Source organism: Acinonyx jubatus, chromosome A3 (genome assembly GCF_027475565.1).
Source record: "Acinonyx jubatus isolate Ajub_Pintada_27869175 chromosome A3, VMU_Ajub_asm_v1.0, whole genome shotgun sequence".
NCBI classification, from domain to species: Eukaryota; Metazoa; Chordata; class Mammalia; order Carnivora; family Felidae; genus Acinonyx; species Acinonyx jubatus.
The window spans coordinates 106256581-106282896 of NC_069388.1; the positions used below are offsets into that span (position 1 = coordinate 106256581).

The following is a 26316-nucleotide window of genomic DNA, read 5'->3' on the forward strand; positions in this document are numbered from 1 at the left end:
TGGTGGAGTGACCTTGTGTTTTACCATTCAAATTAAATAAAAATTTAATTATAATTTTGAGAATGAAAGTGGGCACTATTAAGAATTCTGTTAGGACTTAGGCATAAACTAGGAGTGTCCTAAGCAAACCAGGGACTGAGATCACTCTGGCTATCAGTCTTCTAGTGTATTTAGTTGCCCTTGTGGTAGGCTCACACTCGTTCAAGTAGCTGGAAAAGCAGTCAAAACTATTCCTTCAGCAGGGACTGTGGGTTAGCCATCTCCCTCTGTAAGGGAGTATTTATATGGGAGGTACCCTGAGGCTTGGCCCTCCGTTTACACTCAGAATAGCCCGTGTTTTCTGTCCCAGTGCCGTTGCTCATGCTTTTCTTTCTATGCCCTCTTTCCCATCCCTCTTCTGTGTTTGTTGTTATCCAGCCCATCTTGCAAACCTCTGATTAAATGGTAATCTCCTTCATAAAGCCATCCCTGTAACACCCCTTTCAGACTTAGAAGTTGGTATTTATTTTATGAAACTCACGGCACAGTGCTTTATACCATGTCTCCAGACCTGGTGGGACGTCAGAAGTACCTCAGTAGCTTTAAGTACAGATTTATGGTTCCTGTCTTAAATCTGTTGATTGAAAACCAGTGGTGGTGTTTTGTTGTTGCTGTTGTTGTAGCTAGTTTAGTATATGGAATCTGTTAATTTAGACTTTGTGTATTGCTCGTGACAATATAGAATGGTCCTGCCACTTTGGAGAAACGTTTGACAGTCCTTCAAAAAGCTAAACATAGAGTTGCCGTGTGATTCGGCACTTCCCCTCTTAGGTCTGTCTGTACCCAAGAGAATTTGAAACAAAAATGTGTACTCTAACATTCAGAGAAGCATTATTCATAATAGCCCCAAAATGGAAACAGCCTAAATATCCTTCAGCTGACAAATCGATAAATAAATTGTGGTACTTCCATACAGTGGAGTATATTCAGTAACGAAAGGAATCATGCACTGATACACAATACATCATGAGTGAACCGGAAAATGTTATGCTCAGTGAAAGAAGCCAGTCACAAAAGACCACATTTTGTATAATCCTGTTTTTATGAACTATCCAGAGTAGTCAACTCCATAGAGGTAGAAAGTAGACCAGTAGCTGTCAGGAACTGGGAGGAGGAGGAATAGGGAGTGACTGCTAATTGATTGGTGTAGGGTTTCTTTTTGGGGTGATGAGAAGTTCCAAAGTTAGAAAGCAGTGATGGTTATGAAACTGTAAATGTACTTAAAACCACTGAATTGTATGCACTGAAAGGGTAAACTTCATGGTATGTGAATTATATCTCAATAAAAGCTGTTATGAAAAGTGTTGTAATTAGTGAAAAATTTAAATTCTCTGACAAGGAATTTGAGATTTGTCTTTATAAAAAGGGTTCCTTCCTCCCTTCCTTCCTTCCTTCCTTCCTTCCTTCCTTCCTTCCTTCCTTCCTCTTTCCTTTCCTTCCTTTCGCACAGGAGTTGGGTAGGAGCAAAGAGAATCCCAAGTGCAGAGCCCTGTGCAGGGCTAGATCTCACCAACCGCGAGATCATGACCTCAGCCCAAAGCAAGAGTCAGATGCTTAACTGACTGAGCCACCTAGGTGCCTCTTGAATTTTGTCTTTAAAGCAATGGTGTGTATTCCTGAAGAGTTTTCCATTCAAGAACAACATGATCTGAATATCACTTTCAAAATAAGTGAAGAATGGTGGGCAAGCCAATGATGTGGCAGACAACTCCTAGGTCTAGATGCTAAGAATATTTATCCTCAGTTTTCTGCCCTGAGCAAGTCTGAAATTTTCACATTATTGATACTGAATTAAAAATTTTTAACTTTAGGGGTTCCTGAATGGCTCATTCAGTTGAACGTCTGACTCATGATTTGGCTCAGGCCATGATCTCATGGTTTGTGGGTTTCAGCCCTGCATCAGGCTCTGTGCTGACAGTGCAGAACCTGCTTGGAATTTTCTCTCTTCCTCTCTCTCTGCCCCTTCCCCGTTCGTACTTTCTCTCTCTCAATATAAGTAAATAAAATTTAAAAAAAATTTTTTTTAACTTTGTACATGGCAATATTTTATAATATTTACCTTGTTCTCATTTTCTTCCTAATAAATTGCTCTGGGTGATTGCAAAAAGAGTAGTAGTTGCAGAGTATAGGAGATAAGTATTACTTTTTATATTTAACTCAGTATATAATCTTGACCATTGTAAATTTAGAGACAGCAAAACATGATTTAGCTAGAAGACCAGGAAATTTTTTTTTTTTTTTTTTTTTTTTGAGAGCGAGCGAGCGCAGGAGCTCATATGCAAGCAGGGGAGGGACAGGGTGGGAGAGAATCTTATGCTGGCTCCATGCAGGGTGTGGAGCTCGATCCACATGGGGCTCAATCTCAGGACCCTGAGATCAAAGAATCTGACACTTGCTTAATCAACTGAGCTTACCCAGGAACCCCAAAACCAAGATTCTTGATGAATCATAATGCTTTAAAGACTTTTTGTTAATAAATGTCTGTCTGCTGCGTTTTGATGCAGAAAAGCTCAGAAATTCAACTTGTCTGGGTTTTTTGTTGTAATTTTTCTTTTTGTGAATTACCTTAGTTCTGTCAAATAAAGTTACATACTGGAAAATATTTCAGAAGGTAAAAAAAGTAGTAATCATTAGGTGTCTTCTGTTTTTTTGTTCATTCTAAAGAATCATAATTTTAAGGACTCCTTTGTTATCCTTAAAATTCTGGAATGATTTAAATTTTGAAAAATTATATCTGAAGTCACGCCTGTAGTAAACATTGACTTCAGTCTGATAAGTGCTACTGATAAATAGTTTGCTGTCCCAGTTTCTCTGTTAAATATGTGCTGGTGTTAACTATTAGTAAATCTGTTTTTAGAAGAGAGTTGTACATTGTGTCCAGTAGCCATTTTGGACACTCTCTGTAACTTGTGTTGTCAGTAGACACTGTGCCCTCTTGTGGTCAATTAGGAACAAAATTTCAGCTATAAAAAATCATCCTGGCTTTCTGTGAGTTCATATTCTCTCTGCTCTTCTGTAATGGAATCACCCATACTCTGATTTTTTCTTTCTTTCCTTCTTTCTTTCTTTCTTTCTTTCTTTCTTTCTTTCTTTCTTTCTTTCTTTCTTTCTTTCTTTCTTTCCTTCCTTCCTTCCTTCCTTCCTTCCTTCCTTCCTTCCTTCCTTCCTTCCTTTCTTTCCTTGTTTCTTTCCTTCTTTCTTTCTTTCTTTCTTTCTTTCTTTCTTTCTTTCTTTCTTTCTTTCTTTCTTTCTTTCTTTCTTTCTTTCTTTCCTTTCTTTCTATCCTTTCTTTCTTTCTCAGACAGCATGAATAGGGGAGGGGCAGAGAGAGAGGAAGACCACAGAATCCGAAGCAGGCTCCAGGCTCGGAGCGAGCCCAGTGCGGGGCTCAAACTCATGAACCGTGAGATCATGACCTGAGCTGAAGTTGAACGCTTAACCAGCTGAGCCACCCATGCACCCCTGAATTTCTTTGGGTGAACAGAAAACAAAACCATGGCAGGATTTTTAAATGGAGAATTGAGAAGTGGGGAGAGTAGCATCTTGTCTTAGTTTATTTGGAGAAGTGCTAGAAAAGATGGGGGTTAGAGGACAGAGTGTCTAGGGGGAGCCTGACAGGGCAGGTTCATGAAGTGTGAGGAGAAAAAGCAAGTAGTTGTGATAATGTTTGAGAAGATTTATGAGTCCTGTTTCTGTGATATACCTGAGTATTGTACAGGTACACTTTGCTGGCCCTTCACAAAATGCTCCCAGAATGGTGTTCTGATTTTATTTCTGTTTCAGTGTGTGTGTGTGTGTGTGTGTGTATCTTATTCAAGAGAAGGGAATGAGCACTTATCTAGCACTATATTGAAATGTCTATCTCATTTAACAGAAACTAAGTTTAGTTTGAAGTAACTGTTCAAATCTGTTTTGTACTGCTTATAATAAGTTGGCCATGGTAAGTGTTCATTGGTTATGGGAATTTTTTCAGAAGGAATGAATTTTCCCTACAAATTTCAGTTAAAATTTTTTCTTAATTTATATGGGGAGATCTCTCTTTTATAAAAATATTTATTTAAGTAATCTCTGCAGTCTTCGTGGGGCTCAGATTCATAACCCCTAAGATCAAGAGTCACATGCCTTTCCAATTCAGCCAGCCAGGCACCCCAGTAGGGGGAGATCTTTTTAATACCCTGAGTTAAAAGGTTAAATTTTATATTTCAGCAATGGCCGTGCCCCATATCTACCTTCATAGATTATCATCTGACCTTTTTAATGCCCCAGTATTCTTAGAAGGGTTCTATTGTTAATGCTGCTATCATTACTTGTAGATGATTCACTGATCTTCACCAATCCATTAATAAGAAAGTGTTGTGGGGCGCTTTGCTGGCTCAGTTGGCAGAGTGTGTGATTCTTGATCTTGAGGTTGTGAGCTCAAGGCCCACATTGGGTGTATAGATTAGTTAAAAATAAATAAAATTTAAAAAAAATATGAGAGTGTCGCAGTTCAGCTCACAGGACTGTATCTTTCTGTGATCAGTGAATTGTGTGTATTGATCTTCATTGGCTGATATGAAAGTTAAGTTTCAGTGAGCAGTTTTATGTAACAGTTATAACAGTTGCAAGTATTTTGAAAGTTCTGATCAAATTATAAAACATTTTAAGTTGACAAAGAATTACTGCCATTTGCATACAAATTGAAAAGACAGCTTCAGCTTATTACATAATTATACTTGTAAATACCAGCAATTTAATGTTATTGATTGATCTCTTAAATAATTTTTATTTTTAATATATGGCTTGTGAAATATACTTGATTTGTACTGAACTGCACTGAATTGATTGTACCATCAGCTGTGTTTAAACAGATGCGCGGGGGGGGGGCTGTTTTTATAGTTATATTATTATATACTTATAAATTATTAGCTTTTCATATTCTCAGATTTTTAAGATTAAAAGTTTAAGGCTAGTTAATGAATTCAAAATTTTAAATGGACTTAGAATGAATGGCAATAAAGTGTAATGCTTAAAAGCTCAGACTCTGAAATCAGTCTTCTTGGATTAGAATCATTACTGTTGCTTACTAGCAATATGGCCTCGGCAAGTTCTTTAACTTGTCTGTGCTTCAGTTTTGTCATCTGCAAAGTGGATATAATATTAGTACCTACCTCATAAGATTGTTGTGAGGATAAATGAATTAATAAAAAATACTTAGGACAGTGCCTGGCACATCCTGAAGTCTCTGTATGTGTTAATTATTATTATCACTGTTATTAAATTTACACTTGAATTAATGTTGGCATTCATTGTAAAGAATATATTGTTTGCTTTGTAAATATAAACCCCTTTTACAGTTCTTGCATTAAAAATTATCTCTGTATAACTGAAAACAAACAGTAAACTAAAATGACATTTATAAAGTTTTTCATGAAAACTTTTTTTTACAGTTATTTTTTCTTCTCTTTTAGGCACGGAATGTTAACACTGGTGAATTGGCAGCAATTAAAGTAATAAAACTGGAACCAGGTAAACTGAAATTTGATGTTTCTTATTGCTGTAAGCCACTACATATCTTTAAGGCTGATTTTAATGATGTTTGGTCAGCATTTTCTGATTGTTCCTAACATCTGGGGAATAGAACTGGGGTCTACTCTTTCCTCCTCCTCTTTGAGTTCTGTAGACAACTGACTCAGTTCTTCTTGAAAAAATAACTCATAATGGGGGGAGGAGGAGAACTCCTGAAGAGACTGTTCCTTCTAACTCAGTTGAGCTAACTTGTCACCAGTCTCTAGTGCTGTTTTTCTAGGTTAGCACTGTCCTATACTGAGAGGGCATTATGATGCCAGGGGGAAAACACTGAACTGAGATTGGAGTGCCTGTAGTCCAGTTCTTTCTGTCCCACACTCTTGCTGTGTGAACTTGGGCAGGTAGCTTCTCTGGGTCTCCTCTGTTTTCTCAGTAGACCTAACCCTCCCATTTTATGAGTCATTAATATTGTAATACTAGTTACCTTCCAACTTGAGCAGCTTATTGTAGAGCCCCTAGATGACTCTGCTTTTTTTTTTCTGCTTCAGCTATATTTTCTCTCTGAAATCCCCTACCCTTTACAAAACCCATGTCTTTCTGAGCTAACTACATACCCTTGTTTATCCTCTCTTAAAAGTCCTTCTTCGGGGTGCCTGGGTGGTTCAGTTGGTTGTGCGTCTGACTTTGGCTCACGTCATGATCTCGCGGTTCGTGCTCTGGTGCTGACGGCTCAGAGCCTGGAGCCTGCTTCAGATTCTGTGTCCCTGTCTCTCTGCCCCACCCCTGCTTGTGCTCTGTCTCTCTCTGTCTCTCAAAAATGAATAGACAGTAAAAAAATTTTTTTAAAAATCCTTCCTCTTTTTTTCTCTTTCTATCATAAACAAGTAGTTGTGCTAAGTGTCTAGACTGAGTTCCACAGTGATGGTACTGCCTTTCTGATGGCTTCCTTCACAACAAATTGATAATACATGAATTTGGTAAAAACAGGTTTTATTCCTGGTGTGAGCAGAAATCCATTTGGTAGTTTTTTTGTTTCTGTTTTTGTTGTTTTAAGGAGGGCATTTTTTTTTTGAAAAGTCCAGATAGTAAAGTATTTTAGGCTTTGTGGACCATATGTGATCTCTGCATACAGTTACCCCTCTTTCCTCCCTCTCTGTCTCCTTTCTCCCCCTAAAATGTAAAAACCATTCTTAGCAAACCAGGCCACCTGCAGCTGTAGTTTTCCTGCCCTTGATTTAGATCATCAGTAGACTTTTTAGAAGTACCATTAAGATGAAATTTAAGGATGTGTTGATGGACTGTGATCACATCACACTTAAATATAATGAATGAAAAAATACTTTCTTAGTTACACATATTTACAGATTTTTGTATAGTCTAATTAATACTCTTACATACAAGATAGTTTTTTCTTTGAATCTCCTCTGTTTTTTAGGGGATATTTAAAGTTGGTGAAATCTGAGGTAAAAAAAAAAAATGAAGATTTGGCATTTGAAGCAGGGTCTTCATTTGTAACCAGTAAGGAGTGGCTCTGTTATTTGATGAAATCATCTCTAATTAGAAGCAGTTTGTACATACATCATTCCTTCCAATCAGTTTAGTGTTTCCTGTTTCAGGTCTTCCTGCCTCTGCTCTAAGAGCACTTAACCACATCTGTATTGTCATTCTAGAAATGCCTTTCTTTGTTCCAAGGCTTTTGGTCAAGTTTGGGTCCACAGCACTGAACTTAGTGTCTGGTACACGGTACCTGTTCAGTACCTCTTAAAACTTCCTTTAAAAAATTAGGAACTTGAAAAATCTTTCTGTTCATCAAGTCCTTTGTTTTCTGATTAATGCAATGTTTCTGTTGTTACGATGTGAATCTTAAACTGTCATGCATATGTTGATCATTGTTTTAAAAGTAGAAAATACAATTAAATAAAAAGAAGAAAAATCATTCATGTTCTATCCAGAGATAACAGGGTTATTGTCATTTATATGTTACTACATATACCCTTAAGTTTACTTAACATTGGATTCCCTACCTAGATCTTCATAGAAGCCACCTGACTTTGAATACTTTAACTTCACATATCACTTGTTGGTGAGCTTGAAATATATGGCCCGGTGTTTAAAAACACAGGTCTAAAGCCAGGCTACTTTGATTGTAGTCCTGGCTTTGCCACATTGCTTAAGCTTTCTGGTTCTGTTTCTTGATCTCTAAAATGGAACTAATAACAGTAGCTTCCTCTTAAGGTTGTTGTAGGGATTAAATGAGCTAATATATCTAAAGCACTTAAAACCGTGTCTGGAACAAAGTACCGTAGTACCTTCTATAGTAAGTAGCTGTTGTTACTACTAACAGTACTCCAGTTCTCGAGATATGACCAACCATATTCCATCTATACCCACCACCCTCCTTCTCCCATTTGTAATTTTGAATGAGACCCCAAATATCAAATCATTAATATTTCAGCATGTATGGCTAAAGGATAAGAACTCAAAGTATAACCACAAACAGGAACCCTTACAGGAACATAAAATGGTGCATCTACTTTGGAAAAACAGTTTGGCGTTTTTCTTAAAAAGTTAAACATTAATTTGCCAAATGACCCAGCAGTTCTTCTCTTGTGCATCTGCCTGCACAGCTTTCACATACAAGTTCATAGTAGCATTATTCACAGTAGCCTGAAGTTGAAAAGAACTGCCCATCAGCTGGTAAATGAAGAGACAAAATATGTCTATAAAGTGAAATATTATTCAGCAATAAAAACAAACTGCTGATGGATGCAATGACATAAATGAACCTAAAAACATGCTAAGTGGAAGGACCCAGACACGAGAGACCACACAGTGTATGATTCCTCTTCTGTGAAATGTTCAGAAGAGGCAAATCTGTAGTCAGAAAGTGGATTAGTGGGCTGGTGTGTTTGTGTGTGTGTTTGTGTGTGTGTGTGTGTGTGGACTAACAGTTAATGGACATGAGGAATCTTACTGGGGTAATATTCTAAACTGGTTTACAGTAATGGGTTGCACACCTTTGTACATTACTAAAAAAACTATTAAATTGTACTCTTGATATGGATGAATTACATGATGTTAAAATATGCCTCAGTAAAGTGATCAAAATATATAACCACAATACCATTGTTGTCTTTCAACAACTTTAATAAGTTTTCTAATAACAAGTAAGTCCCACGTACTGCAATTAGTTGATATGTCTCAAATTTCTTTTATATTTGTATATTCCTTCTTTATCTCTCCTTTTTTTAAAAAAAATCTCTTCTTTTTCCTTGCAATTTTTTGTTGAAAAAAAACTAGGTTATTTGTCATGTAGAATTATTCCCTCAGTCTGGATTTTGCTGATTGCCTCCCTGTGGTGTCATTTAATATGTTCTTCTGTGAATTGGTAGTTAGCCTGAGAGGATTGATAAGATTCAGGCTAGATTTGGAATATGGTAGAGGGAGACAACTTCATGGTGGCATGTTTACATTTTTCTAAATTAAAATTCTGATGGACTGTCTATGATTTTTGGAAAAACAAAAACCAAATCTGAAATACTTAAGTGTATGTAATGAAGAATTACATCCAAGTTTGTTATTTTGTTCCTTGTTTGTTTTTTTTTTTTTTAAGCAGCTGATATCCAGTTTGAACCTGACACTAAATGAAGACTTATTCAGACATGTGGACAAAATTGTTTGCTTAAATGTGAAGTTAGTGTGTTTATGTCACTGGTACTTACAGTCTTATTCATGTGGCTTTAATTTATATTTGGTTTCCTTAGTCATCCTTTGATTAACCAAAGCCTGTAACATTTTTTTAAACTTTTCGTTTGAATTCCAGTTAGTTCACATAGAGTGTAATGAAAGTAAAAAAAAAAAAAAAAAAAATTAAATAAAAAATAAGAAACTAAGCATCATTCATCATTCTACCAAGTGTGTGAACCCTGTCAACAAATACAGTTAAATAAAAAGAAGAAACTAAGCATCGTTCGTCATTCTTCCAGGTGTATGAACACTGTCAACTTCTGATGATTCTCTGGATTTTCTTGTATGTTTATATACAAACACCCACACATACATAAACATATAGGAACCACACAGTTATGTAGACCACAAAGGGCTGGTGGAAGTTCAAAGATTGGCAAGAGTACACGACTGAGATTGGCTTAATTTGCTTGCCTGCCATGAACCAGTGAACAGGCACCACAGAGGACAAATAAGATAAGGATGCACGTGAGTGGACATGGCTCACCGGGGCGTCCCCAGGTCCTCGCAGAGGGTGGGCTACACTGGTGGTCTGTGCAGTGAGTAATTTGTCAGCCACAAAACCTAGTTTGCCATCATTTATGCTTTCAGGCTTGGAGAGTGACATCATCTGTAGTCAGCAAGTGGTGCAGCTGCTGTTAGAAAAGGCAATTATTTGTTGTGACACTGTTCTGTGCTTTTGTGTTCCATTTCTTGCAGTGTCCTCGGACCTGTAGCAGGCCTGGCCATCGCCTGCCTTACATGTAAACACATGTATGTGTATATGAGTACACTTTATTCATATAAAGGACTTATTTTGTGTATTTGCTTTTCGTTTGAAAAGCATTTCATGAATATTTTTCCATGTTAACATTTTTATGCCAGTGGTTTTTTAGCTGGCTGCATAGTAGTTGGTTATATAAATCACATTTATTTACTCAGTCCTTAATGATTGTAACACATAAGTTTTCACGGTTAGAAACAGCATTACTGTGTACCTGCGAGGATATCTTTTGTTTTTATACATAATGGTTTTGTCATGATGAATTCATAGCTGGTCAGAAGATGTGTCCATTTTTAAGAGTTACGATATAGACTAGGAAGGTTGTGCCTGAAATTTCCTGTTGTTTTCCCCCTATACTTTTGCCCACAAAGGGTATCATTAAAATAAAATCTTTACTATTGGGTAGAAATTGATACTGTTAATTAATTGGCATTTCTTTGTCTTCTGGTAATTGGATTTTTTTGTGAAGAACTTGTTCATGTCAGTTATTTAACAGAAATGTATTCAGTGTCTACTATGTGCCAGTCTATGATCTCACTGTCCGGCAAATAGTGGTAAATAAGGCAGACTCTTACCCTTGAAAAGCTTATATTTTAGTTCAAAGAGACAGTAAACATGTGGTGAAACATGTAAACAAATACTTTATGAACTAAAGTAAGGTAATGTTGAAAATAGTGTGGTCATGGGAGGCCTCTCAGAGCAGATGGCATTTGGGTTGAGACTTGAATGATGAGAAGATGACAATCCTGTGACAGGCGTGGGGAAGAGCATTCCAGGTAGCCAAGATCAGGTGCAGAGACAAGAATGAGTACAGCGCAGTTGAGGACAGAGAGAAGGCCTATATGGCTGGATCATTGTGAGCCAGCGGGCGTATGAAACGAAATGAGGTTGGAAAGCTAAATTACAGGTGGCCTTGGGGAGTAGTAAAGAGATTAGATTTTATTTGAAGTGTACTAGAAAAACTTTTAAAGAATTTTTGACATCTGAGCAATGAAGTGGTACTATAAGTGCTATTAGTGAAATGGAGAAGACTTAAAGGGTGGATGGAATCAGTAATCCTGTATGTTTTATTAGTAATTCTGTATTTGTTATGTGTGTTTTAGACATCTGTTAGATGACCAATTGCACATGTTAAATAGGCAGTTTGACATATGCATTTGAAGCTGTGGGAGAAGTTAGGTTAGAGATACAAATTTAAGGGTCCTTGGCATATAGGTGGTAGTTGAAGCTGTGGTAGTGGATGAGGTGCCATAGGAAGAAAGTAGAGAGAAGAGAAGGCTGTCTGGCTGAGGTTGTAACCCTGGATGACTGCAATATTAGAGGCCTGCCAGACGGGGAGAACCCAGCTAAGAGAACTTGAGAACAGCTGACAACTTAGGAGAAATACCTGCTGGGTGTTTTGTCTTGGGAGCTCAAGGAAGAAAGTCTTTCAGGAAGGAGGGAGATGAAACTGTCAGATGATGCTGAGAGATGTGGAGTAAGATCAGGATGGAGACTTGAACAATGGTTTTGGAGACTTGGACAAACATCACATTGGTGGGCTGCTCGAGCAAGTTAAGGGGAGAATGAGAGGAAAGGAAATGAAGGTAGTAGGAAGGATCCACCTCTCAAGGCCTTTTGCTGAAAGGGTAGCAGAGAAATGGGGCATTAGCTAAAGCAGGACCTGGGGTTATGGAGGGTTTGTCTAGAATAGATAATGGTAAGTTATGTTTTGTGCCATTGAGAATAAACCAGTAGAGAAGAAGAAATTGATGTTGCGGAAGATACTGCAGATAACTCCAGGAATAAAGTATGAGAAAATGAAAAGAGGTAGGATCCAAGGTATAAATCTGAGAGCAAGGAGAAATGATTCATTTTAATAGATAAGGCAGAGGACAAGTATACGCATGTTCGGTTGTGGGGTTGATAGTGGGAAGCTTACCTGATTGGGCCCATTTTCCTTTTGGAACTATAGGGCATGGTTATCAGCCCAGAGTGAGAGTTGGAGGGTGTACTGGAGATGTAGTGCTGGAGGTAAAATACGTGAAATAGTCTCAGGGACTGGAAAAGGATACATAGAGTAGGATGGTCTGGCATTGATCAGTGACCCATTGAAATATGAAGCTGTAAATTTGTACTCTGTAGATATTGCTATGGTACAAGGGAAAGGAAAGCTGAGGTGTATCATTGTAATTTTGCTGGCAAGTATAATGGAGGGAGAGAGGTCTGTCTCAGGAGTTAAGGGTGATTGTAAAGGAGTGGTTATATTGCTTGTTCATGGAGTCTGGGCAGAGAAGGACAAGAAATTGGTATGGATAGTAAAAAATGATAAGCTCAATGAGAACAATCCTCGAGATTGGAAAATTGTTGGAATGGAAGAACTTTAGTCAGTCATATGGAAAGATTGGATGACCTGAATGGGATACTTGAAATAGAGGCTTTAAAGGTGGTACATTGGAGGGGCACCTAGGTGGCTCAGTCGGTTAAGCATCCGACTCTTGGTTTTGGCTCGCACGATCTCTTGGTTTTGGGAGTTGGAGCCCTGCGTTGGACTCTGCGCTGGTAGCACAGGGCCTGCTTGGGATTCTCGCTCTTTCTCCATCCCACCCCCTTTGTACTACTGTCTGTCTCTGTCTCTCTGAAATAAATAAATAAACTTAAAAAAAATAAAGGTGGTGCGTTGGAGCACTTGGGTGGCTCCGTCGGTTAAGCATCTGACTCTTGGTTTCAGCTCACGATTGGTGGATTCGAGCCCCACATCAGACTCTGCTGATGGGGCAGACCTGCCTGGGATATATTCATTCATTCATTCATTCACTCTCTCTCTCTCTCTCCCTCCCTCCCTCCCTCTCTCTCTCCCTCCCTCCCTCCCTCTCCCTCCCTCCCTCTCCCTCCCTCCCTCTCTCTCCCTCTCTCTCCCTCCCTCCCTCTCCCTCCCTCCCTCTCCCTCCCTCCCTCTCCCTCTCCCTCTCCCTCCCTCCCTGTCCCTCTCCCTCCCTCCCTCTCCCTCCCTCTCCCTCTCTCCCTCTCTCCCCCTCTCTCCCTCTCTCCCTCCCTCTCTCCCTCTGTGTGTGTGTGTGTGTGTGTTTGTGTGTCTGTCTCTTCCTCTGCCTCTTCCTCTTTCTCTTTCTCTCTCTCCATAATCAGCATTAAAAAAAAAAAAACATCTAATTTAAAAAAATATCTAAAGGTGGTATGCTTATGAAGGATGATGAGATTCCCATGTGAATAGGGTGGGGCTGAAATAGAGATTGTTATAGCTGAGCAGGTTATGCATCCAAGAGGCCTGGGTGTTTTGATGATCATTTATGAGGATGTCGAGGTCACGAAACATGAGTGAAGTAGTGATGAGCCAGGTGCCACAGTGTCAGTGTGTGAGGGAGAATGGCTAAGAATTCCAGAAATGCAGCTACAAGGAGTAGGAGGTGATACCCTGTGACAGCAGCCGCTTCAGGAGAGGCTGGGCTTTGAAGGAGAAAAGGGGAAGGGGTATTTGGAAGCAACAGCGAGGACGGAGGATATCTACCCCGCTTCTAGGTCCTGCAGGACGTGAGCAAATTTCTACACCCTGAGAGGACTAAAGAGGAAGCAGCATCCTAGGGGAAAGCCAGCTTTCAGTTAGAATGTGAAGGTGAAGGGAGCCTGAAGAAGGGCTGGAGGATGAAGAGGAGGTCCTGATGACCTGTGAGATCAAAGGATGCCCATTTTTCTATGGAGATACCTGTCTTTTATTGATTGATTTTTTTTTTTAATAGAGAACACTTCTGGGGTGTCTGGGTGGCTGAGTTGGTTAAGCGTCCAACTTTAGCTCAGGTCATGATCTCATGGCTCTTGAGTTCGAGCCCCACATCAGACTCCGTGGCTCTGTGCTGCCAACTCGGAGCCTGGAGTCTGCTTCAGATTGTCTGCCTCTCCCTCTCCCTCTGCCCTTTCCCTGTTTGTACTCTGTCTCTCTCAAATATACATAAACATTTTTTAAAAATTAAAAAAAAAAAGAACACTTTAAAAAAATGTTTATTTATTTATTTTGAGAGACAGAGGGAGGGAGAGAGAGTATCTGAAGCAGGTTCCATGCTGTCAGTGTGGAGTCAGACTCAGGGCTTGAACCCACAAACTGTGAGATCATGACCTGAGCTGAGGTCAAGAGTCTGATGCCTAACTGACTGAGCCACTCAGGCGCCCCTATTTATTGATTTTTTTTTAAAGGTCTTTTTCTATGACAGGTTTTAATCCTTTGGTAAATTGCAATTTTTTTTCTAGTATGCCTTTAAAATTTTGATGACTTTTGGATACAGGTAAGTTTTTAATTCATATGTAGCTAAACCTATCACTATTTTTCTTTATGCTCTGAAGGTCTTGCTCATTCCCCTTGTTTATTTTTATGTGTGTGCATATTTTATATTCACTTGACTATTATTGTACTTTTTTCAATATTTAAATCTTTGATCCATGTGGAATTATTGTGTATCACCTGAAGTAAAGATTGAACTTGATTTTTTTTTTTTTTTGTATAATTAAGTCAAGCATCTTAGTCCTTCGGTATAATTGGGTCTGTTCTGGGCTTTCTGTTTTAATTTAAGGAATTGCCTATTTATTTTGTTGCTAATGCCACACTGAAACTAGATTTTATTTTATTTAAAAAAATTTTTTAATGTTTCTTTTTGACAGAGGGAGAGAGAGAGAGAGAGAGAGAGAACATGAGTGGGGAAGGGGCAGAGAGAGAGGGAGACACAGAATCCAAAGCAGGCTCCAGGCTCTGAGCTGTCGGCACAGAGCCCAATGCGGGGCTCAAACTCACAGACTGTGAGATCATGGCCTGAGCCTAAGTCAGACGCTCAACCAACTGAGCCCCCCAGGTGCTCTCTGAAACTAGATTTTAAAATAATACTTGTTCTTGAGGCAAATTGATTCAAACAATATTTTTATAGGATTGATAGTGGTATATGTTTGGACAGAGATAAATAATGTATTCAGTGACAGTGGAAAATAACAATATAGGTAAATTTTCTAAAATCCTTCTTTAAATTGCAAGAATTATTTTGACTGTTGTTTGTAAGTATTTCTCAAATGCACTTATCTCAAATAGCACTCTGAGAGCAGTGTACTCACCATGATGTAACTGATAGTTATAAGTTAAATCCTCAACACCTCATGACAGAGAAATGTTGCCTCCCAGAGAAAGGCTCTCAGCGGCATTTTTTCCTATCGTTTGGTGTCACTTCTTGCTTGTTTTTATCAATAAACATTTACTGACATGCATTAAGATAAATGAAAAGACACAGTTCTTGATTTTGAAGTGTCAGCCCTTTATATCTGCCCCCTTTATCTGCTGTTTCTTTCGCATTGGCGGCCAGGAGACTGGACAGTTAGATTTGTTAAAATGGCATTTACTGAAAAAGTAAATAATGCTATGAGTTTATCAGAAGAACTTTCCTTTGAGCTTTGAGTCCTCTCTTTTGCCTGATCAAGTTACTTTTTGTCTATGCCTGGTTCTCATTTATGTTCTGAAAAGTTAATTACTAAATAAGTGCTTAGTTTTGAAGTCTAATTGTTATTTTGGAAGAGTTTCTGTGATGGGTAGCAAGAATCAAAGAGTGGTATGATGGTGAAGGAATAATGGTTTAGAATGTAAACTTTGGACCCAGAGTCCTTTGTTTGTAATTGAGGCTCCATCACAGTAAGCGCCATGACCTTAGCAAATTACATAACCTGTTTTTATACCCTCCTGCAAAGTGGGTATAGCAGTAGTTCCTATTCATAGGGTTGTTGTGAAAATTAAGTATTTTAATACATTTAAAGCATTTAAAATAGCTATTATTTTTATTAATAGAGACTTAAAATTTTTAAAGTATAATTTCATGTATTGTGAAATTGAAATTAATAAAATTAAGTAAGCTATTATGTTTTCTTTCATTCTAGGAAACAAATGCAATAACTGATTTCTTAAACTGTCTGCTGGCTTAATACTATCCCTTATTATTCTCCTCTGTCCCAACACACACACACACACACACACACACACACACACACACACACACCTTAAACACAGTAGACCTCCTTAGAGACATTTATGCACTTTGAGTTAGATTTTTCTTTGTGATAATCTGGGGGCTGTGGAATAAGGCAAGCTTGGGAAATTATTTCCTTAAGCTTATTTTCTTTACAGTGACTACTCAAATGCAATGAAACCAAGTTCTAGAATTGCCTTTTTTGAACTTAAATATTCTGTCCAGAGTAGGCTATAAAATCCTTGGTGAAGGTGGCTTTTTTTTTTAATTATAACCTTGAGACTTTGTATAGTTCTAGGCACATAAATGCTCAGTAGGTATGTCATTGAATGAGTACTAGTGATCAGCTATATTTTTTTTAATTTTTTTTTTTGTTTATTTATTTTTGAGACAGAGACAGAGCATGAACGGGGGAGGGGCAGAGAGAGAGGGAGACACAGAATCGGAAGCAGGCTGCAGGCTCTGAGCTGTCAGCCCAGAGCCCGACGCGGGGCTCGAACTCACAGACCACGAGATCGTGACCTGAGCCGAAGTCGGACGCTTAACCGACTGAGCCACCCAGGCGCCCCAGTGATCAGCTATTTAAGTGTCAGACACTGATACTGTCAGATACTAGAAAGGCTAGAATTTCCAGAATGATGATTTTTTTAAATGCAAAAACATTTTTTGATGTAAAAAAAAAAAAAACAAAACCACGCTTATGAGGTCAGTTGCTAAAGTTCTTATACTTTGCTGAAAAAGTAACTTTATAGCCTTTTGTAGGCTACCCATCCTAATTTCTGGAGAAAATGGAGAAAAGCTTTTATTATTTGCAAGATAAAATTAAGTCACTCTCATGATAAATAAAATTCTTTTTAAAAATTTTAATTTCAGTATAGCTAGCATACATATATATACCAATATATATAGTGTTATATTAGTTTCAGGTGCACAATGTAGTGATTCAACAATTCTCTATGTTGCTCTGTGCTCATCGTGATAAGTGTACTCTTAATCCCCTTCACCTGTTTCCCCCATCTCCCACCCATATCTTCCCTCTGGTAACCATCAGTTTGTTTTCTGTAAGAGTCGGTTCTTTAGTTTGTCTCTTTTTTTTTTTCTGTTTTTTGTTTCAGATAGATCCTTTAATATGTACATGTTTAGTATTAAAATTAAGTCTATGTCATCTATGTAAGTGGCATTGATAGGCTCTGAAATGCTGGCGGGGAAAGTACAGCTATCATATTAGGTTTGTTTTCTGTTTTCTATGTCAGAGGAGGTATAGGGGAGATTTTGGCAACATAATTCAAGTACACCCAGAAATGTAGGAAATGATGATATGCAGAACTTGGTTTAACAGGAATTCACTTTCTTATTAGTGTTTTTCCAGATGGTGGAATTTTTCTTCTGAAATTCACATACCCACATAACAATAACAATAATGGTGATAAAAGTCACAGCGACCACTTTTTGAACATTTGCTGACGGCTGCATGCCAGACTCTACACTAAACTCTTCATATGCATTGTCTCCATCCTCAGAGTAACACCTTGCAGTAGGTATGGTATTATCATCCCCATCTCACAGATGTAGAATAGAGGCACAGAAAGATTAATTTGCCTTAGGGCTTTGTAACAGTGAAGCAAATTCAAATCCAGGTTTGTGTTTATTCTAGAGCCTGTGCTATTGTGTATATTGCCTTACAGATACTTCATGGAATGTTGAGAATAATTCCTGGTTCTCCAGCAATGTTCTTTGAAAGTTTTGCCTCTTTATTGAACCCGTGTTCATTTATTTTTAATTTTTAACTAAAAATTTTTATGTGTTTTATTTAAGGTAATTGCAGAGGATAGAAAAAATTATAAGAACAGTACAAAGAATTTTGGTATTTCACCCAGATTTCTCAATACTCAATTTATTATTTTTGCTATATGCTTTCCTACATTAAAAGATAGACTCTTCTCCTGAATACTTTAGTGTGTATTTCCTTTAACGATGAAATGTCATTGTCTTACATAAGAGTACAGTGATCAAAATCAGGAAATTAAGACTGATACGATACCTATTATTTAAACCCCAGACCTTACTTAGATTTTGTCAGTTGCCCCAATAATACCCTTCTAAGGCAAAAGAAAATCCAAGATGATGTGTTGTATTCAGTTCCAGGTCTCTTGAGTTGCCTTTAATGTGAAAGAGTTCTTGAGCCTTTGTTTTGGATTCTAGGTATAGTTACTGCTACTGAAGTATCCTTGTTACTAGGCTGCCTTAAGGGATGGAGTTGGGAAATAGAGGTCCCATGTATGTGCACACACGAATATGGATTTACCCACACCTCCCCCTCCCTTCTACCCATATGATTGTCTAAAACCAATACCAGTCTAACACCACATGGTTCATTTTCTCCTGTTCATGTTTGTAACTCTCTTCTCCAGTAGAGAAACCTAGTTTCCATTATCCACAGTATATTCATTCCTTTGCTTAATCCTTGAACACAGAAGTAATTTCAAAATTGTTAATCCATATCTCTTTGAGAAATCAACTACTAACTAGAAGTCACTGTTCAGAGTTCTGTTTATCTTTAGAACATATACTGTTCTCATGTTTGGTTCCCTACCACCCTTACCCTTTCATAGTGTTTATGCTATTCATTTGAAGTCTGTGTGGTGTATTAATTTCCTAGAGCAGCCATAACAAAATATCACAAACTAGATGGCTTAAAGAAACAGAAATTTATTCTCTCACAGTTCTGGGAGGCCAGAAATTGAAAATTAAGGTATCAGTGGAGTTGAATCTATCTGAAAGCTCTGGAGAGAATATGTTCCATCCTTCTCCTTCAGTTTCTGGTGATGGCCAGCAATCTTTGGAGTGCCTTGGGTTGTAGAAGGCTTGAATCTCTGCCTTTGTCATCACATACTGTGCTCCCTGTGTCCAAATTTTTCCTTCATATAAGGACACCAGTCATAGAGATCTCCCTAAAGGCCTCATCTTGAGTTGATTACTGCAAAGACCGTATTTCCAAGTAGGGTCACATTTACAAGTACTAGAGGTTAATTAAGACTTCACCATATTTTGGGGGAGGGGGGACACAATTCAACCCATGATATATAGCCAGTTCATTTGTTTCTGTTTGTGTTCATTTGGGGGATGCCTGCCTCATCTTTGATTTTATTTCTTTTCTTTTAGAGTGTTTTTAGAGCATATGAAACTTTAACATGATTCTAAAAGGCAGAACTATACAAAAAGGAATATTTAGGAAGTATTATATTTCTGTCCTTTTTACCCTATTCCTGCTCACCCCTGTCTTTGGTTTCGGGTTTATCCTTTCCATGTTTTTTTGTTGTGCTGTTTTGTTTGTTTGGTTGGTTTTGTTTTTTACCCAAAGGGACAGGTATATGAATATTTTCTTGTTTTCTTTTTTTATTTCACAAAGGGTAGCATACTATAGATATCTCTTTGAATTTTGTTCTTTTCATTTAGCAACATGTCTGGGAAATCACTCCAAAATAGTCCATTACACACACACACACACACACACACACACACACACACACCCACCCACCCACCCACCCACCCACCCACCAAAGTTAATTCAGTCACTGTCCCATGTGTGAGCATTTAGGTTCCAGTGTGTTGCATTTACAAATAATGCTGCTTGAAAAATTTATGTCATCCATATTGAAAAATGCTACAAGGAGGCCTCAGAAACATGCCAAAATGAAGGAATCCAGACATAATAGGTCTCTTGATGTATGGTTCCATTTATATGAAATATACAGACTAAGTAAATCCTTAGAGACAGAAAGCAGATTTGTGGTTGCTGGGGAAGAGGGAGGAAATGGGAAGTGACTGCTTAAGTGTATAGGGTCTCCTTTAGGGGTGATAAAAATGTTTTAGAATTAGAGGTGATGGTGGCACAGCATTGTGAATGTACTAAATACCACTGAATTGTACACTTTGTTATACGGATTTCACCTCAAAAGTATGTATTATCCATAAGTTAAAATAGCTACTTATTTTTTCTCATGGGTCTTGGTGCTTTGACATTTCAGCCCTTGAAATGTGCAGTGCATCTTTAAATGCTGAGGTTCATCATTTTAATGATGGTGTGCATAACATATATACATTGCTCGCACATTTTTTTTGGTTGCTTTATCAGAATTTAGAGTAATTTTTTTTCCCTCTTCTGTCTCTCATTTTGCAGAGCTTTTGGGTTATGTTTTGTTTTTCTCATACACTGGAGAGAGTTGAAGTCTAATGATGCTGGAGCTTAAAGTATCTGTGGGGAATTGGGAGCATGGTCAGGGATGGGAGTGGGTCATAAAGGATGGAAGCTAGAAAGATATTAAGGCCAAAATGTATACCATGACACTTTCTATGCTATGCCAAAATGTCTGGAGCTGTGGGTCATAGAAGGTTATTAGGGAGAAGACTAATATTTATCCTGTGTTTTAAATATAACTGGCAGTAATAATGACAAATGTACTGAAATGTAAGTTAATACTGGAAATAGGGAGACCAGTTAAGAATTATATTGGGAAGCATATTAGGGCTCAGGTTAACTGCCATACAAAGAAACTCCAAAATGACCTGAGTAAGATAGACATTTGTTTCTCTCTCATGTAACAGTTCTGAAGTGAGCCCAGACTGGTGCATTAGTACTGTTACATGAGCTTCTTGAGGGATGCCTGTTCCTTCCATTTTATGCCATCACCCAGTAGAACACACATTCACCTGCTGTGTGAAGCAGGGTCATTGGTGTGTCCATCTTTTTCTTGTAGGAACCGAGAGACAAGTATTTTAAGGCAAGCAACTTTTAACTAATGAGTCTGGAAGTCGCACACCAGCTCTGCTCATTGTCCATTCCTGGAAACTTGCTTACATGGGCACACAGATTCATGAGAGGCTAGGAAATGTGTTCTTTAACCTGACAGCTATATGTCCAAGAAGGAAAGAATGGCTATTAGAGGTAAAAATAGTAGTCTACCCCAAGAGGCAATTTGGCTGTTATTATGAGGATTTGAACCAAGGTAGTTACAGTAGGGCTGGATTGGAGAGGTATTTAGGAAGTAGAATGAAGAGAGAACATATTTCCATTGATTTGAGACATGTTGATTATGAGGTGTTTAGAGATTGTTTTTGTAGATTTGTATAGTTGTCAGTATGATCTACAGGTCTGGGGCTCAGGAGAGAGGTCTTGGCTGGATGCCTGGATTTGAAAATCGTTGGTGTTAGGTAGTAGCTGTAGTCAGAGAGTTTCAAAAAGAAAGAAGGCATTGCTAATATTAAATGCTGCTTCAGAATTGATAAGAGGCCTTGGATTTGGATCTTAGAATGACACGGATCTTTGCAAGAGTAATCTTAGCAGAGTCCTGGAATGAAAAATAGATTGGGTTGAGGAATGCATGGAAGTCATGAAAAGGAAACAAACCTGAGACTACTCTTTGAAGAACTTTGGCTGTGCAAAGCAATAAGGGGACTGGTTTAACAAGGGAAAAGAAGGTTAAGAGAGTTTTTACATTGAAGTAAGTTTGAGCATATTTGTAGACTGAAAGGAAAGGAGTGGTGATAGATAAAGGTATCAAAGAGAATATAATAAATGATGAAGCAACGTTCTGGGAAGGCTTGGAAGAAACAGGATCAGGAGGTACCTCTTTTGAAAAGGAAGAGAGTACCTCTTTTGGGATCATATCTTTATAAAGGGCCAAGAGTGGGCACAAATATAAATTAGCTTTAAGGTTGAGTAGAAGGTAGTAAAAGAAGATCTCTACTACAGGGCCTCCATTTTCTCAGATGGAGGAAGCTTTGTCCTTAGCTGAGAGTGAAGTAGAGGTGGATAAGTAGGATATCTGAAAAATAATGGAAATGACTTTTTGTTGTTGTTTAGGAGCCACTGTAGGAAATAGAAGAAGAAACTGACTAGTTACCAGTGATGGGACTGTTGGACGGTGTTATGTGCCTAACTGAAGTTTAGAAATAAACCATTTTTTAATTGTTTCCATTAACACAGCTGTGTTACTATTCAAGAACTGTCATTAGAACATTGCCTGAAAACATTATGCCATCAGTTTTCACGGATTAAAAGTTTCTCTTTTCTCTAGAAATTAGAATTATGGGAAAATTAGTGTTAAGAGAACTAGACAAGGGTAGTACTCTGATGTAGGTAAACTTGTCTCTTTCAAAAACTGTTCATTAGTGAAATTCCTGTCCCTGTAATGTTAATTATGCATCCATGATACCTGTCCTCCAAAGTCTCCGAGGATAACAAGCATATATTCATAATTTATCTTCAGCCTTACTCACAAAGTAGGTTAAAAAAAAAAACACCAGTAATACTAAGATAAATGTTTAATTAAAGTTAGAAATAGTACTTTTATAGAAAGAAAAACAATACTGAGATATGTCACTCCATAATCTCATCCTTTTGCATAAAGTCTTCTTGATTCCAGATGTGTAATGCAAACCAGTGATTCCTGGTATTTAACATGAAATGCTGCTACTACAAATGTAATATTTATTGTACTTCTATATAATGCCAGTATGGAAGAAAGTTCAGTTTCCTTTTAAGACTCTTGCTTCTACTAAAGCCTATGTTTTCTTGATATGTTAAAAAGGGACATTGTAGTCCCAGAGGTCTTCACTATAAAATACAGCCATTCGAACAGATGTGAGATGGTATCATCTTGTGGTTTTGATTTGCATTTCTCTAAAGATTAATGATATTGAACACCTTTTCATGTATCTGTTGGCTACTTGTATGTATCTTCTTTGGAAAAAAATGTTTATTCAGTATTTCTGCCCATTTTTAAATCACATTTTTTTCCCTGTTAACTTGTGTGAGTTCTTTATATGTTTTTGATATTAACTCCTTATTGGACATGATTGGCAGATATTTTCTCCCCATTCCACAGGTTGCCTTTTTATTTTGTTGATGGTTTTCTTTGTTGTGCAGAAAGAAGCTTTTTAGTTTTTTATCATAAAAAAGACAAGAGATGAGTGTTGGTGAGGATGAGGAGAAAAGGGAACCCTTGTGCGCTGTTGGTGGGACTATAAATTGGTGCAGCCACTACGGAAAACAGTATAGAGGTTCCTCAAAAAATTAAAAATAGAAACTCTATACAATCCAGCAGTCCAGCTTCTGGTATATATCCCAAGGATATGAAAACAGGATATTGAAGAGTATCCACACTCCCATGTTTATTGTAGCATTATTTATAATAGCTAAATTTGGAAACAACCTACATGTCTGTCAGCGATGAATGGACAAAGAAGGTGTAGTGTGTACGTACACAATGGAATGTTACTCTGCCACCAGAGAGAAGGAAATGCTGCCATTTACAGCAACCTGGATGGACCTTGAGGGCATTATACTAAGAAGTAAGTTAGAGAAGGCACATACTGCCTGGTATCACTTCGGTGTGGAATCCTAAAAAACAAAAGTAAAAAAAGGTCAAACTCCTAGAAACAGAATAGAAGAGTGGGTGGCTGTGGCTAGGGGATAGGGAAATAGTGTATAATAAAAAGCAAACAAAATTAATTCAAAAGGTAAGTTCTGTATATTGTTGTGAAAAAAAGAAGACAATACTTGGCTTAACAACAAAGCCCCAAAATATATGAGGCAAAGCTAACAACTGGAGAGAGAAATGGTTTAAACAATAATAGTTGGAAACTTTAATACCCCACTTCCATTTATTCATTTTTGTTTTATTTTTATTTTTTGAGAGAGAGCGAGCAGGGGAGGGGCAGAGGGAGACAGAATCTTAAGCAGTCTCCATATTCAGCTGGGCTCGATGTCAGGACTGACCATGAGATGGCCTGAGCTGAAATCGGGAGTTGAATGCTTAGTCGACTGAGCCACCCAGATACCCCAGTATGCCACCTTTAATAATTAATGGTAAAAGCAGGTAGAAAATAAACAAGGAAATAGAAATACTGTAAACCAATTAGACCTGATATACATCTGTAGAACACCTCACCCAACAGTAGCAGAGCACATATTCTTCACAAGCATACATAGAACATTCTCCAGGGTAAACCATATGCTAGGCTATAAAACATGCTCGAATTAATTTAAAAGAATTAAAGTCATACAAAGTATGTTCTTTGAGAATAGTATTAAGTTAGAAATCAGTGACACAAAGAAATTTTGGAAATTCACAAATATGTGGAAACTGCATAACACTCTTTTAGTTAACTAAAGGCTCAAAGAGGAAATCACAAGGGTAATTAGGAAGTACTTTAAGAGGAATAAAAATGAAAGTACAACATATAAAAACGTATGTACAGGTGTGCTGTTTCAAAGGGGCACATGCATTCCAATGTTTACAGCAGTGCTATCGACAATAGCCAAAGAATGGAAAGAGCCCACATATCCATTGATGGATAAATGGATAAAGAAGATGTGGCATATATATATACAATGGTGTATTGTTCGGCAATCAAAAAGAATGAAATCTTGCTGTTTGCAACTATGTGGATGGAACTAGAGGGTATTTGCTAAGTGAAATTAGAGAAAGACAAATATCATATGACTTCACTCATGTGAGGACTTTAAGAGACAAAACAGATGAACATAAGGGAAGGGAAGCAAAAATAATATAAAAACAGGGAGGGGGACAAAACTTAGGAGACTCTTAAATATAGAGAACAAGCTGAGGGTTGAGGAGGGATTGTGGGAGGGGGGAGGGGCTAAATGGGTAAGGGGCATTAAGGAATCTACTCCTGAAATCATTGTTGCACCATATGCTAACTTGGATGTAAATTAAAAAATAAATTAATTTAAAAAAAACTTATGGAATGTAGCTAAAGCGGTGTTTAGAGGGGAGTTTATGACTGTCAATGCCTGTATTAAAAAAGAAGTTTCAAGTTTGCTGACAGCTCAGAGCATGGAGCCTGCTCTGGATTCTGTGTCTCCCTCTCTCTGCCCCTCACCCCCCTCTCAAAAATAAACATTAAAAATTTAAAAAAAAAATTTAAGCCAAAAAAAGAGGAAGAAATTAAAGACCAGATTAAACCAAAGGCAAACCTAAGGAAAGAAAATATAAGGATTAGAGATAAATAAATACAGTATAGAACAGTAGAGAACATTGGTGTAACTGAAAATGGGTTCTTTGAAAAGATCAACAAAATTGACAAATCTTGAGTTAAACCAAAGAAAAAAGTGAAAAAAGGGAAGACTAAAATTACTAAAATCAGGAATGAAAGAGGGGAACTTACTACCAATCTTACAGAAATAAAAAGGATTATGAAAATACCATGGACAGCTGAATGCCAACAAATGAGGTACATAGGTGAAATGAACAAATTTCTAAAATGACACATCATCAAAACTGACTCAAGAAGAGATAGAAAATTTGAATAGACCCATAACAAATAGCAGTTGAATTAGTAATCAAAAAACTTTTCACTGAGAAAAATCCAGGAACAGATGGTTTCACTGGTGAATTCTACCAAATGTTTAAATAGGAACACCAATCCTTCACAACAACCCTCCCCACAAAAAAAGGAAGGAACGCTTCCCTACTCATTCCATGAGGTCGATATTACCCTGATATCAAAACCAAACAGATTTTACAAGTTAACTACGGATCAGTCTTAATATAGATGGAAAAACTCTTCAGCAAAATCATAGCAAACTACATGCAACAATGTGTAAAAAAGATCGTAGGGGTACCTGGGTGGCTCAGTTGGTTAAACTTCCGACTTCAGCTCAGGTTATGATCTCACATTTCTTGAGTTCGAGCCCTGCATGAGGCTCTGTGCTTACAGCTTGGAGCCTGCTTAAGGTTCAGTGTGTGTGTCTCTCTCTCTGCCCCTCCCCCACTCACACTCTGTGACTCTCTCTAAAAATATAAACATTAAAAAATAGGAAAAAAAAAAAAGATTGTACACCATGACCAAGTGGGATTTATCCCAGGAATGCAAAATTGGTTGAATATCTGAAAACGTAATACACCATATTATTAGAATAAGAACAAAAATCATCTCAACAATGCCAAAAAGGCAATTGACAAAATCCAGAATCTTTTCATGATGAAAAAAAGAAACTGAACAAAGTAAGAATAGAAAGGAATTTCCTCAACCTGATAAAGTGCATATATACAACACTCACAGTTAGCAACCATACTTTGTCTTTGATGAAAGGCAAAGATGTCTTTCCTGTAATATCAAGGACAAGATAAGGAAGTACATTTTCACCGTAACTATATATACATCATTGTAGATCTTCCTAGGACAGTTAAACAAGAAAAAGAAATAAGAGGCATCCATATTGGAAACAAAGAAGTAAAATTATCT

The 26316-nt window shown here is 37.7% G+C and overlaps 1 protein-coding gene across 4 annotated transcripts in view; it reads left to right on the plus strand.

Annotated features, from left to right (window-relative positions):
• Positions 1-26316, plus strand: part of MAP4K3 (mitogen-activated protein kinase kinase kinase kinase 3) — a 201002-nt gene that overhangs the window by 58300 nt on the left and 116386 nt on the right. For 3 of the 4 annotated variants that reach the window (XR_008289566.1, XM_027033607.2, XM_027033608.2), the window contains exon 2: positions 5490-5547. Coding sequence is in view for 2 of the 4 variants with exons in the window: in XM_027033607.2 (XP_026889408.1) it covers positions 5490-5547 (58 nt within the window). In the remaining 2 variants the exon portion in view is untranslated. Of the gene's footprint in view, positions 1-5489; positions 5548-26316 lie in introns of those variants that run through there. The other variant, XM_053201004.1, reaches the window with a different exon arrangement.